Here is a 15416-nt window from a genome sequence, read left to right as displayed (position 1 = left end):
GCTGTCTAATCAGCATCTTGATATGGCACGCCTGTGAGGTGGGATGGATTACCTCGGCAAAAGAGAAGTGCTCACTATCACAGATTTTGACAGATTTGTGAACAATATTTGAAAGATATGGTTATTTTGTGTATGCAGAAACTGTTTCAGATCTTTGAGTTCATCTCATAAAAAATGGGAGCAAAAACAAAAGTGTTGCGTTTATATTTTTGTTCAGTATATATATATATATATATATATATATATATATATATATATATATATATATCGCCTTTAGTGCGTGTGTGTTTGGTTGTGTTAAGCAGAGAGGGGGTGCTTCACACACACACAAACATGCACACACACACTTAAGGCAAGAGAAAGAGAGAGAGAGAGAGAGTGTGTGTGGCACGGTGTCAAATTATGCGCACACACAGAATTCTGCTCTACACAGAAACAGTGCTCTGTAACGATTCTTTTTAAGAGTAAAGTCTAGGTTCATTTGTTTTACTTTACAGCAGTGATTCTGTTAGTATGAGCTCACACGAGTGACATTAGCGATCTTTCTTGCTAATTTTTCAGACAAAACAGTCTTTCCGTTAATGTCTGTGTATGTTTGTGTAAAATTCAAATAAGAGAGGGGACAGAGAAGTCATACGCATTTAAAATTAAAGTACTATTTTCTATTAATTAAATTAACATCTGATGAACATCTATTTTGGTAATGATATAGTGTACAATGGAACCTTGGATTGCGAGCATTGTTTGTTATGGAAGTTTGTTTTTATATCAAAACACTTATATATCAAAGCAGATTTCCCAGACAATTCGTTCTACAACCCAAAAATATTCATATAAAAATTATTATTACAAATTATAAATTAAAAATAAAAACAAATTAACCTTTAAAAAGAATCCTGACAGGGGAGTGTTTCTGTTGGGGTGTGTGTGTGTGTGTGTGTGTGTGTTTCCCGATCATTTATCATGTTGAAATTTTCCTAGACATTTTGCTCATCTTGAAAAGCGCTTACAGACCAAGTTACTCGCAATACAATGTTCAACTGTATAAGTTTCAAAAATTAGGTTAATTATTTTTGTAATGCAGAAAAAAAACAGTTAATGGTTGCTCAATTGTTGTTAGTCTTTGGCGGAATATTCAGTCCGCACAACAACTTGGCACAGGTTTTACGCTGGATGCCCTTCCTGATGCCACCCTCCCATTTAATCCGGGCTTGGGACCAGCACTGCATCCAGTCGTTGGGGGGTTCGGGCACCGGCTGGGAATCAAACCCGGGCCTTCCGCATGGCAGGCGAAACACCTACCACTAAGCCACCAGAACCCCTATAATGTTTGCTTAATTAAGCATTCAAATTTCAAAGAGTTTTATTGTGCAGTGGTTTAAAAATATAAAAGCCCAAAAAAAAGGAAGAAAAGCATTAAAACAAAAATTAACATGGCAACATTTTAATGTGCATCTAAAAAAAAAAAAAAAAACATGAATCATGTTACCATGGCATTAACAAAATAGGATAAAAATTGACCAACAAGGAAAAATACTACATTCTAATTTGTCAGAACATGGTCACAAGTATATTAATTCCTAACAACCCTGCTACACAACAGTTCTACAATGAAAGGGAGGAAAGTGCAACAGTCCAGGTTAATGGAGAGTTTGAGAAAGAGATAAAGAAGCAAATGCAGACAGGTTGAAATGGCTGGAGAAAGGTGTCAAAAGTTATGTGTGAAAATATCAGTGAGAATCAAGAGGAAGATGTATAAGACAGTGGTGTGTGTGTTTATGCTATATAGTTTAGAGACAGTGTCACTGAGGAAAAGACAGGAGTCAGAGCTGGAGGTAGCAGAGTACATCGGAGGGACAGCACATGGATGTTTGGGGGACAAAGTTGGAGAGGCCAGTTTAAGATGGTTTGGACATGTTCAGAGGAAAGAGAGTGAGTATATTGGTGGGAGAATGTTGGCCAAAAAGAAGGTACATTGATGTAATAAATGTGGATATGAAGCTGATAGGTGCAAGTGTTGGAGATGCAGAAGATAGGGACAGGTGGAGAGAGATGATAAATCGAACACTGTAGGATGTTTAATGTTTTTTCCTAGTGTTCCCTCAATGAATATAATAAGACCATAATAAAGAACATTTTCATAAAAAAAATGTGAAGCTAACAATTTACAAATTGTAAAAAACTTCCTGTTTCTGTGATGAGAATCAAAAAGTCATGTTAACATTGTGATAACAGAATATTTAATATTTAACTGGAGAGATATAAGGAGATGATCTTACCTGGTAGCCATCTTGGAGTAAATGTCCCATGTGCTCCATCACTCTCACTCTCACTCACACATTACTGCTTTATCCTGTATTCAGGGTCACAGGGACCTGGAGACTTAGAGCACAAGGCGGGGTACACCCTGGACAGGGCGCCAATCCATCGCAGGGGACACAGACATGCACACACTCACACACTCATTCACACACTAGGGGCAATTTGAGAACACCAATTAACCTAACCTACATGTCTTTGGAATGTTGGAGGAAACCGGAGTACCTGGAGGAAAGCCACCAAGCGCAGGGAGAACATGCAAACTCCATGCACACAGAAACAGGAACCGAGTCTGGCCAGGAATCAAAGCCAGACCCTGGAGGTGCAAGGCAACAGTGCTAACCACTACACCACTGTGCCGCCATAGAGAACAGTATGACAAAATTTCACATTTTATATTAAAAATCATTAGTGCTGTGGTGTTCTAATGGTTTCATGAGAATCACCCACATTTAGCAGCAAAATTATTTTAACATTCTTTTTTCCAAAATTATTACAAATCAAACACCTTTAATAACTAAACAGCTTGAGACATTTAGCAAAGCAACACAGTTATTTTACAGATTATTCCTAAATTTATAGAATCAAACACCTTCACATGAAGCAACAGCACAAGTTTAGAATAGAAATTTCATAAATTCCTATGAACACACATGTTCAATAAAGTGTTAACACAAACTCAAGATTGTAATAATTTTTTTTTTAACTGAATTGCGACACAGTATAGTACAGCTATGATACAATATTCAATAAGAAAATTAACAAAAGTAAAAATCATAGTTAAAGTACTGATGTATAACAGTGGAATAGTCTCTCTCACAAACTTTAACATTGCTGTGAAATATTACCCATGTTCCAATGTTTGTTTTAAACAAGTTTCCTATTATAAGCAGTAATCATAGTTTATATAGGAATAAATCAAGATCGGAAAGGACATGGTGGAGTGTCACATGACCCGGAGTGAGATGGCTGCATAAGTTTTTTGCTACACTTGACTTTGTTAATCAATCACGCTTTTTTCTCCGAATTCCTACTTAACTTCTTAGAACAGATTATAAAAATGTTGGACATACCTTCTGATAAGGATTTTCCTATTTTTGCATTGATGCATTCGCAGAGGGATAAAGAAAAGGAGGCGAAAAGGCCTACTGTTCATGCAACCTCGGCACCGCTAAACTGCACATGGACATGTCAGCGATTCTGTCAGAAATAAAGGCCAATGGATCACGTCTTGATGGAATCGCAAGTCATCTGGAAGGTATTGCAAACTCCGTTTCCTGCCTTTAGAATTTGTTTACCACTCTTTCTGAAAATGTCACTGGCGCTAAATCGTGCCTGGAAGGTGCCGGACAAAAGATTTAATCTGCCGGGGATTTGGCAGACCAACTGCAGGCCAAAGTAGATGACCTTAAAAACAGAGGTTGTAACAAGAATCTGAAGATTGTGGGTCTGTCAAGAAAGCTGAGAGATCTGGACCACTTTCATCGTATCTTTAAGACATGACATCTCAAAGTGTTTAAATCTACCTGTTGATTTCCCTGTTCTGGATATTGAGAGGGCTCATAGATCTCCCACTTTTGCGTCTGTCAATCCGAATTCAGCTCCGAGAAGCATCTTAGTTTGGTTTCTGTGGTTTACTGATACAGAAGTGATATTAAAAGCTGGCATTAAAAAGACAATAACTCATAATGGATCGGAGCTTCAATTCTATTCGGATTTGTCAGCTGGTGTTCTTTAGAAGCATCGTGTGTTCAAGTCTGTGGGGAAAGCTTTTGCTGCCTGTTCAATGACCTGGACTCAGCCAAGGCATTTTTGGACTCAAGACTAAATTTTACTCTTGGCTGAAATATACACTTTGACTTTTGGTGGTAAGTAAAAAACTTAAAATACAGAAAAGGTAAGAACTAGAAGCTGAAGTATCTTACCTGGAACGACAACATAAATGGTTGCCAAATCAAGATAATTGGATTTTATTTAATAGTGCTAGAGCCAAACTTAACTTAGACTATACAGAACATACCAATAAATTATTATTTTACATTAAACAGTGCTACTATGAGTTTGGTAATAAACCCAGTCACCTCTTGGCGTATCAGTTAAAAAAGCAGCAGAGTAAAAGAAATATAAAAGTAATTAGGACAGATTAGGGTCCTATTAGGGCAAAATGACTTTTGATTCCCAGGACATCAACACTTCTTTTTCTGATTTTTATAGAAATCTTTATACAGCTGATTATCATGGATCAAATGAGAATTTGCCTAATTACTTAAATGAGAATTCTCTTTTCAGTTTTTTTAATGATGATACAGACCTGACCATTAGGAATCTGTGTGTTTTCTCGCGGCAAGATGCCGCAATTTGGCACGCAGCGTGCCGTGACTTGCCTCAAGCAACATTTGGGAATTTAAATAAATGTGTTGTGCTTCACTAATTATCTGCCAGATGGCGCATGAAAGGACTTTATCTAAAAGCCAGACCAAGTACAACAAAGAATTGTGTATAATTAGTTAGCGTAGAACAATATTGTTTCCAATGCTGAAGCAAATATGAATTTTATTTTGTTTTACAACAGATCTTTCATGGTGAATGTGTGTATATGTGCTTCATATTATTTTCATAATAATGAAATGAGATGCCCAAGTTCGTGCTTTTAAAATTCATGGTAAGTTTCCTATATAGTTTTTGTAATATCTTAACAGGGACAAAACAATAAAACACATGGCAATGCCTCAGTTTAAATGGTCTTGAAATTAATTTAATTACTTGATAGTAGGCTATCTACTAGTGTTAACTATGCGAATGTCTTGATTCGTGAATATACCAACATATTTAAAATGTAAAAATGTGTCGACATCATCAGATGACATGAATATATATATATATATATATATATATATATATATATATATATATATATATATAAATTCAAGTAAATATTAAATAATTTAAATGAAATAAACATAGAATAATTATTTCATTCATTATTTAACCACGGCTGGAAATAAAAGCTGGAATGTGATGTGATTGTGAATTTATGACTGAAATAAAGCTGTTCGTCTTTTGTAAAGTACTGTACACTTTACTGTGACATCACTCGATTAGGTGCACCTGGAGGTTATAAATAGGCATGAACCAGAAACATCCTTAGGTCAATTTTGTCTGAAGAAAGTCCAGTCACACATGCAGTGTGGAAGTGGGGCGCAGCATCGTGTTCCTTTTTCAGGAAACAGGGTTACAGACATTCCCTTTCAAAAGCTACACTCGATGCTGCGCGAAACACCCGTGAGAATACCCACTCCACCACACTTCAAGTGTCTGGACCCCCAGGGTTGTGTAGTGTGCGCACAGTCCCCCCAAGGAGTCTTAGAGATAATTCTGGGATGCTGACTCGAGGACCCGCGAGCCTGGCATCCAACTATGAAGCCTGACAGATGTCTTGCAGAAAAGGCTGCCTGCCGAATGACATACTTGGAAATCCCTCTTGCCAGAGCAATTAATGAGGCAGGCTTCCTGGTCGAATAGGCCCTAAACACTAGAGGGAAGTGTGCCACGCGGCTCATAAGCTAGGCCACTAGCATCTCTCACCCAACTTGTCTAATGGCGGCTGCCCTTCGGCCACGGCCCCACGACGTATGAAACCCTGCTCTAATTTATGGCACTAGCTAATGCGGAGGTGCGCTGTAAATTGAAGATCATGAGCTGGAAACAGTGAATGAAGTCTTACTGCTCCAGAGCTATATCGGCGGAGGACAGAAGGCTTTGACTGTGGAAGATAGTTGGGTAAGAATGCAGAACAGCCTTTTCTAGCCAATTGGCAAAGCTTAGGCACGCTGGGGAGGCTGATGAGGTCCGCGAATAAACCCCATCAGTCAGGACATAGGCTGAAATAGCGGCTGCATACATTCCAAGTGTACTAGGGCATAAGCCCAAGGTTAGTGTACCTGCAGAAACCTCCAACACTGAAACAGTTCCACAGTGGACTGGGTCTACATGTTTTATGTCCAGGAATGTAAATGTTCCTGAGGGACAGAATTTGTCCTGTCCTTATACAGAACCTAGTGCGCTAGTTTCCTTTGTAGCGCAAATCCAGTCTGCCCAGGCGATATTTATAAGCCGTAATGTTGTCCATCCGTGCTAGGACCTGCTAGCCTCTTAATTGCTGAAGGGAGTATTTTAGGGCCAGAAATAAAGTGATCAATTTGAGGCGGTTGATATGCCACGCGCAAACATGACCTCTCCAGATCCCTTGGCTGGCCGGCCATCCAAGGCCGCGCTCTGGCCCTTAAGGGAAAAACGTCTGCCGTTAGCAACTTGCGACGACAACACGGACCTAGAGTGGGACCCAGAGTCAAGGACGAGGGTCTGAACCACATAGAGAGAGTACAAAGCTCTCGGCGCGTAACCCTTATTGCCTCTGCGGATTGGCCCTTGGATGAAATCCTCCGGCACTTAGCCACCACTGAAAGCAGGGAAAGAGACAGCTGTGCCCGCATTGCGGTTGGATCCCACATGATACTCAATGTCATACTTTGTGTAGGAAAGAGAACACTTTCCGTGGCGTTAAGACACCATCCTAAAGAAAACAAGGTGAGCTAGAACGACATGTCGATGCCGAGGCGCTAGCTCCATAGAGAAGGTACGAAGCTCTCGGCGCATAACCCCTATTGCCTCTCAGCTGTTGGAGGGAGGATTTTAGGGCCAAAAATGGAGTCATTGTTATGAGGCAATTGATGTGCCACGCGAGAAGATGACCTCTATAGATCCCTTGGGCTGGACGGCCATCTAAGGCCGCACCACAGCCTTTGAGGGAAAACGTCTGTCGTTTGCAATCTGTGATGACAACACGGACCTACAGTGGGACCCAGAGTCAAAGACCGGGGTTTAAACCACATAGAAAGGGTACGAAGCTCTCGGCGCGTAACCCTTATTGCCTCTGGCAATTGGCCCTTGGATGAAATCCCCCGGCACTTAGCCACCACTGAAACCACTCGAGGAGCGGCTAAGTTACCTCCTGGCCTAGCTTGGACTCCTTACGGGTGCTATAATGGATCAGGCGCGCGCAGGAGACAGCTGTGCCTGCATTGCAGTCGGATTCGGCATGTTCCCCGTGTTGTAAGCAGCGGTGCAAGATCTCGGAGCATCGCAAATGGTTTTATCCACCCACAGCTTCTGGTTGGAAAACGTTCTTATAGTCTTATTCTCCACAGTATCATCCCCCCAACCTCTTCCATAAACACGCTGATGTCATCATCGGAGCTGTTTCTGAACATGTCCCAGTCTGTGTCATCGAGTGCGTCCTGTAACGCGGCCACCGATTGGTCCGTCCAGCGTGCAACCTCCCCTTTGAACCAGAACTTCCTGTTTCAGCCTTTGTATTTTGCCATGAGAAAGATGGTGTCGTAGTCGGATCACCTAACACTTTGTCGGAAACCGCTGCTCTCCAAAACACCAGTGATGGCGCAGATTGATCCACGTCCTCCTAAGGGTGCTGGTCCTCCACAGTGCTTCATACCTAAAGAGACATACCTGGCAGTAGGTTTCCCGCTGCTGGCCTCTCTAAAAGGTGCACAAATTTGACACTTTGGCTAGATGGGTGTGTTAGATGTTTGGCATCCTGAACATGGAAGGAAGGGACCGAACACCTAACATTTCGCTGGAGACCGCTGCCATGAAAGAGTTAACTCATGGAGGTCACCAGGAAGTGGAGGGGCCATCATTGAGGCCCCTCCTCCGACCACCCAACAGAAACCTGTCGTCTGACCTTGAGCGTTTGGGGGATTTATGCTATTTATTTATTTTTACGGTGAATCGAGGTGTACGCGTTAGACTGCACGTTACCACATCTAACAACAACTTACACACATTGGCTCATCACTAGAGGAGCGCTCTGAAGTGATAGTTTCCATCTCAGCGGAAGCGAGAGAGAAGGTTCTTTCCCCCTTCTCAAGAAGTGCCGAAGCGCGCTTGAGAAGTGGAGGGTAAAAGGCTTATGATCCAACAAAAGAGCAAGATAAAGGAAGATTCGGTCTTGTGCGCTTCTGCCAGAAGACAGCAAACCCGAGCACGAGGGACTTTAATAGGGAGAATTCGCAGTATTCACATGTTCCATAAAGCCCGACGATATCTTTCCCCAAACACTGAAAACAGGAAGTGAGGAGATCGCCCTCAGCAAGATATTCTTCTACACGGAGGGACAAACTCGTGTCTAACTCTTATTTTTGCCTTGTTTAAAACAAACGTGCTTCACAACTGGTTACTGGGAAACATTTCCATAGTGCTTTCGCACAGCATCGAGTGTAGCTTTTAAAAGAGAACCCAAAATTCCACAGCCAACAAAGGGGGACGTGTGTCCAACTTGGCTAGCTGTTCAATAAACTGCAATAAGCCTCTTTTGGGGTTTTGTGGGATCTCATATTTCTCTTACCCACATGCTCCGTTTTGCAGCTGGCTTGTCATTAAATTACCTATGTTGCCAACCCCAAAAGATTTTTATGGAAGACCCATCTGCTACACCATGATGTTGATTTTACATTCTGTCATGAATAAGGGGTTGCAGGCATGGTTTAAGCACATATGTTAAAAATTTGTTAGGTGGACGTTAAACAGCTGCACGTCATGAGATATGGAACAGGGGAAATAATAATAAAGACATTAGCTGACTACATCTATTAAACAAGCAGTGTTAAAATTTAATTTTAATTTCATTGCAGATGGATGGTATGGAATAATATTGGGATAAGCCAGTAACTGTTACTATCAATGATAATAATATTGTGTCATGTTATATTGGGTTAAAGATTTTTTTGATGATACTAGTTTGCGTCTATATTTTGTTTTGTACATGAAGGCATGAAGAGACAAAAACTCCCTGCATGGATTATTACTTATTTCAAAATGATAATTTTGTCAATAATTCTTTATCTATAAATTTGTTCCTGAGAATTTTGACTTGATCTTTAAGTAGGATTTCATTATCCATACATTTGGACAAACACTACTTTAGGGCTTTTATTATCAGGTACTAGTAATAATTATTATTATTATCATTAATTATTGTTAGTGAAGGGTATTTAGTTCGACACAACATGGTATTTTCATAATGCTGCCACTCAAACTAGTGGGGGCGTGTGCAATTTATTTACTATAAAACCAGCAGTTCTCTTTAAGTCTAAAAATCATGTTAATATGTCTTGTTTTACAATAGTACCATCCACCAGAGGAGGTAGTACGTTTAGCTCTGCAGACAGAGTCTCTAATTGTCTTAGAGAAATATCCATATTTATGAATCTGATAAAGTTTAATCAGTCAGATCACTGTGTGCATTTCTCCTGTCCAGAGAGATCTGTATCTCCTGCAGTTCATATCTTACTGTATGTGTGTTCAGCAGCTGTGGTTCTGCTAACAGTGTGTGGAAATCTGCTCGTCATCATCTCTGTTTTTCACTTCAAGCAGCTTCACACACCGACCAACACGCTTGTGCTCTCTCTGGCTGTGTCGGATTTCTTTGTTGGTGCTTTTGTAATGTCACCAATGTTTATCTGGATGATTGAATCCTGCTGGAAATTTGGGAAAAGTTTCTGTACTGTTTTTTGGTTGATTAGTGGTTTCCTCACAATCTTATCCATCTATAATATCACTTTGATTGCTGTGGATCGGTATTTGGCTCTCTCAAATCCATTTTTCTACATGAGCAGAGTGTCTGTGAAAATCACTCGCATTATAATTGTTTTTGAGTGGTGTGTGGTAGTGGCCTATATCTTAGCACTCTTGTATTCCAATGGAAATTTAATGAATTTTGCAATGTGTCCTGGAGAGTGTTTTCTCTTATTGAATGATGTGTGGTCTGTAATTAATCTTGCATTTTCATTTATTTTTCCACTTTCTGTTATAATCATACTGTATACTCTGGTTTTTGTAATTGCTAAGAAACATGCCACTGCTATCAGAGAGCTTAATAATCACACACGACCTAATAAACAGAAAATCACCTCAAAGTCAATGAAATCTGAGAGAAAAGCAGCTAAAGTCCTTGGCATTTTGGTGTCTGTGTTTCTAATTTGCTTGCTTCCATATTTTATTTACAGTTTATTGGGTGATCTTATTAAAATACAGACAGACACATTTCAGAAACTTATGATAGTAGGTTGTCTTAATTCTACCATTAATCCGGTTATTTATGCTCTCTTTTACCCGTGGTTTAGAAGGTGCATCAAATTAATTATAACTCTGCAAATATTTCAGACAGACTCGGCAGTAATTAATGTTCTTTCATGAAGTTTTTTTAAACACTTCTTTTGATAATAATTATTGAATATATTATAAACTATACTGTTTTATGTTTTATAATATAAAAACATGTTTTTTGGTTTTGTTATGTGTCAAAATATGCATATTTGGAGAATTCTTTTTTGGTTGCTTACTGTTATCACTGTGAGTAAGTATTGAATGCTATCCATATAACCATAATTTCTAGAAAGACTGCACTGTATTTTTTTTTTTAGTTGTTGAGTATCTGGTGTATAAACAAATTTTATTATAATTTTGTGTTTTGGGTGTAATGTTTTTAGTGTGTTCTTTTTGTATAGCATTTTTAGATAATTCAGTAATGTTATTTTACTACAGAAAGAAATGTTAGATAATTCATAAACTTTTGTTTTAATGTCACTTTTTATTAATTAAGTTAACAATTTATTCATTAACTTATTTACTGCTCATGTATTCCTATGTCACGATGTAACCTGTTATGGGCGTGCGCCTTAACCTGTTATCGCTCCTCGTCCACTCCTCAGGTTCCCTACGTAGGCACCCCCCCTCCCCTTCTGCAGATGCATGAAGGGACGGGCCCACCAGGTTGGTCTGGCTCATGACGATTAACGACCTTGAGCTTTCCCCACTTTATAAAAGTGAAGTAAGGAGTTTAGTCGGAGGTCTGGAAACACAGCAAAGAGTCGTGGAGTATTTAAAGAGTGGCACATAAGCGGAGCAATGTTACACACCCCAGAGACTTCAAAGGCAAGATTAAATTGTGGCGTTTTAATTACCGCAATAAGAAAGGCACGGAAAAGAACTGCTCGACCTCCTGTGGCACCTTGACTTACTCGCAGACCCCACCTTTGCATCCCCACCACCGAAGAGGAAAAATGCTGGTGAGAGGACTGTGTTAAGGCCCTTGATCTCCGGTGGTAAAGCCACCCAGCTGATGGACGTTCAGGACAGACTCCCATCTGTGGCTGCGCCCAGAGACAGCTGGGAGGGGCCAGTTTTAGCTCATGTCATCATCATGGGAACATTCAGGAGCGCTTCCTCTGCGTGTTTTATTCTGCCTCCAGACCCACACATGCACACTTGCACTTCTTTTATTACATTTTATCTTTCCTTTCTCCTTTCATTCCCAACTTTAAATAAAATGACCCTTTTTCCCCACAAGACCTTGCCTTGTGACCATGCGTCTGTGGTGCCACCCATGCATAAGGTTCGAACCCATCACACTGGTGGAGAATGCAGGCATGAGGCCATCGGCACATGCCTTAGGTTAAGTCCCAAACAAGGCCAGGGTCTTACTTGGCACTGTGAGCTTAGAGCTAAGGGAGGGGCAGTGTCACAGCATGTGCCTGTGATAAGTGTGTGTCTAATCTTATGGTAATCTCTGCAGCACCTGTATTCTCCACAGCAAGGACGGCCGCGAGCTTACTGCCAGAGCACCCGCGGATTTGTAACTCTTAAGTGAAAGCAGATTTCATGATGCTGCCACTGAGGAGGAAAAGGCCCTTAGCAGATAACACGTCATGGGCTCTGTTCCCAGCCGTTGAAAGCCGCCCAGCTGCCAGACGTCATAAAGAACTCCTGTCTGAAACCGCGATCAACATGGGAGGGGTCGGTTCAGCAATCCCATAAATGGAGAGGCATCACAAGGGAATCGCTGCTGTCCATGCAGGCCCACACTGCCACTCTGCCTGTTGCCACTGCTTACCACAGCCACAGAGAGGCTTTTTTTTCGGTGTGAAAAATGCAAATTAATTATTAAAAGACCTTGTAAATATGCTAGCTGAAACTGTTAAGACAGTGGCATTATTCACAGTTAAATGAGTCTTGTACCACCAACATCCAAAGCCAGGAAGTTAAAACTTAGGTGCAAATAGGTTTTCCAAATTGACAATAACACCAAGCATACCTCCAAATTACTGACCAAGGGACTTAAGGACAACATAGTCAAGGTATTGGGTGGCCATCTGATCTCAATCCCATAGAAAATTTGTGGGTGGCACTGAAAAGGCAAGTGCGAGTAAGAAGGCCTATAAACTTGACCCAGGTACATCAGTTCTGTCAAGAGGAGTGAGCCAAAATTCCAGCAAACTATCGTAGAAAGCTTGTGTAAGGATACCCGAAACGTTTGGCCCAAGTGAAATAGTTTTAGGGCAATTCTACCAAATACTAAGGGACTGTATGTAAATTTTAATTGATGAAAATAATAAAAAAAATTCCATAAAATTCTACCTTGATTGATTTTGACATTTAATAAATGCAAAAAAATCTGTTAATATTTATTAATCTAAATTAGAAAAGGTTTACTCTGATTTTAATGATTTTTGTAAGTCGCTTTGGATAAGAGCATCTGCCAAATGTAAATGTATATGTAAAGTTTGACAATAAAAAAAAAAAAAAGTTTGTGTTTTTTTTTTTTTTTCTTAAATGTATATAAATATCTGGTTTCAACTGTAAATAAACCATTTGGGCCACCATTAGGCGCAAACGCCCTTATCCAGAGCGACTTTCAAGCTTTTTTTTCTTCCTTCCTTTTAAAATTTACAGCATAGAGCTTTTAAAAAAATAAAGAAATATAAAAATATTTCTTAACATCAGTCACAATTTTGTGAGAGATAAAAAATATTATCCCAGGACCCTTCCAAAGACCCTTAGCCTGTAGGGCATACATACTCACACTCACATGATCATTGACATACTATGGACAACCATCAACTAACTAAAACATAACCAAAACATATAAATGTAAATACATTTTATAATAGTGTTTGAAGGGTGTTATGGGTAACAATTGGGATAGAGAAATAATTATTGCCTATCCAGACATTTAGTAGTTTGATTTATTAATAAGTCAACAATGCAAAAGCAGAGAAAAGTGCCTATTCCAAATTTTCCAAATACATAAATCAGCTTTAAGGTGGTAAATGATAAACTTAGGGTCAGTGTTGAATACTGTGCAAGGAAGAGGGTATCATCACCTGAGCCTATACGAAAACTGATGACTTTGCATGACTTTTGGAGGTAATGGCTTATATGTAAAAAGATATCAATTTCTTTAACACTTTATAATAACACGGGTTTAGGCCACTTAGTCATGTACAGTAGGCACTTTACTGCAGTTTTTTTTCTTCTGCAGAGCGAGAATGGTGGAAGATTTCAGGCAAGTGGGGATAGTGAAAGGGGATTGGGATTAACAATTGTAGATTTTTTTAAATGTTTGCACTACTAAAATGGTTTACTGTGACAAATGTTCCATCCCTGTACTGTACTTAAAATCTTCTAATATCTTTTTTTACCCACATAATTCGTTTTGCAACAATTGCCAAATCAATCATGAAAAACTGTAGGGACTAAGACGGAGAAGGCTAGAAAGTTTTTTGACAACTAGAAGGTGGATATACTGTGTGTCCAGGAAACCAGGTGGAAAGGTAGCAAGGCTAGAAGCTTAGGAGCAGGGTTTATCCATTCTGGTGTGGATACTCGCTACTCACCAAGCAGGACAAAAAAAACATGGAGTGGATTTCAGTGTACTATAGCCATTGCAGAAATTTACTATACCAAAAATGCTTAAAGTATAACTTTTTCCTTTTTTTATCTTGTGAAAGCTACTGGATTGCCTTTAAAATCATGTTTATGTTTCTTTACATTTTAGATACGTATGGTACCAGTGTACCAGTAATGTGATGTGACAATAAAAGCGACTTGACTAGATGGCATGTTTTGGATCTAGTTATAAAGAAATTCTGTCCCCATTAGCACCTTTTTTGTATGATTTTGAGGTGTGTGACCACAAGGTTGCTTTAAGGTCATCAATTTCTTGTTACAACATACAAGCTAAACAGCAAATATGTTAAAGAAATGTAAAGAGGATCAATCCAGATGCTTTACACAAAGATCTTCAGCATTTCTCCTCTGTTGAATGTTACTCAGTCACTAAGTCAGTTGACTTCTTAAAGCCTAATTTTGATAAGCAGTCTCTTTTATTTTCATGTGGTTCGAACTGTGTGTTGCTAGAGGGCAAGATGTAGTGTAGTGGAGATGGCGTCGTCCGTTGAGCGGTTAGGACGATACGCAAACTGCAGTGGGTCCAGTGAGGAGGGCAGCAGGGTCTTGATGTGTCTCATGACGACAAAGCACTTCATGGGGGGTGGGGGGGGGGAGTGCAACGGGACGGTAGTCATTGAGACAGGACACAGTAGACTTCTTGGGCACGGGGACGATGGTGGTGGCCTTGAAGCACGTGGGAACGACGGCGCTGCTCAGAGAGATGTTAAAGATGTCGGTGAGAACATCTGCCAGCTGTTCAGCACATTCTCTGAGCACTCTGCCTGGGATGTTGTCTGGTCCAGCAGCTTTACGTGGGTTGACTCTGTGTAGAGTTTTCCTCACCTCAGCTGTAGTGAGACACAGCACCTGGTCGTTCGGAGAAGGGGTGGTCTTTCTCGCCGCCACGTCGTTCTGCCTGTCGAACCGAGCGTAGAAGTTGTTTAGCGCATCTGGGAGGGAGCGGTCACTGTCACAGGCAGGTGAAGTCGTCCTGTAGTTTGTGATGGCTTGTAAGCTCTGCCACATGCGCCGTGTGTCGCCGCTGTCCCTGAAGTGATTGTGGATTCTCTGGGCGTGTGCGCGCTTTGCCTCTCTGATGGCCCGAGAAAGTTTGGCCCTTGCTGTTTTGAGGGCTACCTTGTCTCCCGCTTTGAAGGCAGAGTCTCTGGTCCTTAGAAGTGCATGCACTTCCGCAGTAATCCACGGTTTCTGGTTGGGTCGTGAGATGATGCTCTTGGAGACAGTGACGTCATCGGTGCACTTGTTGATGTAGCTGGTCACTGATGACG

General features: G+C 40.5%; 1 protein-coding gene across 1 annotated transcript; it reads left to right on the top strand.

Annotated features, from left to right (window-relative positions):
• The first annotated feature begins 9594 nt into the window (after window positions 1–9594).
• On the top strand, window positions 9595–10593 carry LOC128513756 (trace amine-associated receptor 13c-like). The gene has a single exon (XM_053487310.1). The coding sequence runs from the start codon at window positions 9601–9603 to the stop codon at window positions 10591–10593; it is 993 nt and encodes a 330-aa protein (XP_053343285.1). The 5' UTR covers window positions 9595–9600.
• Window positions 10594–15416: the final 4823 nt, after the last annotated feature.

Source organism: Clarias gariepinus, chromosome 2 (genome assembly GCF_024256425.1).
Source record: "Clarias gariepinus isolate MV-2021 ecotype Netherlands chromosome 2, CGAR_prim_01v2, whole genome shotgun sequence".
Lineage (NCBI taxonomy): Eukaryota > Metazoa > Chordata > Actinopteri > Siluriformes > Clariidae > Clarias > Clarias gariepinus.
The sequence above is the reverse complement of the archived record's forward strand: the minus strand, read 5'-3'. Positions and strand labels throughout refer to the sequence as shown.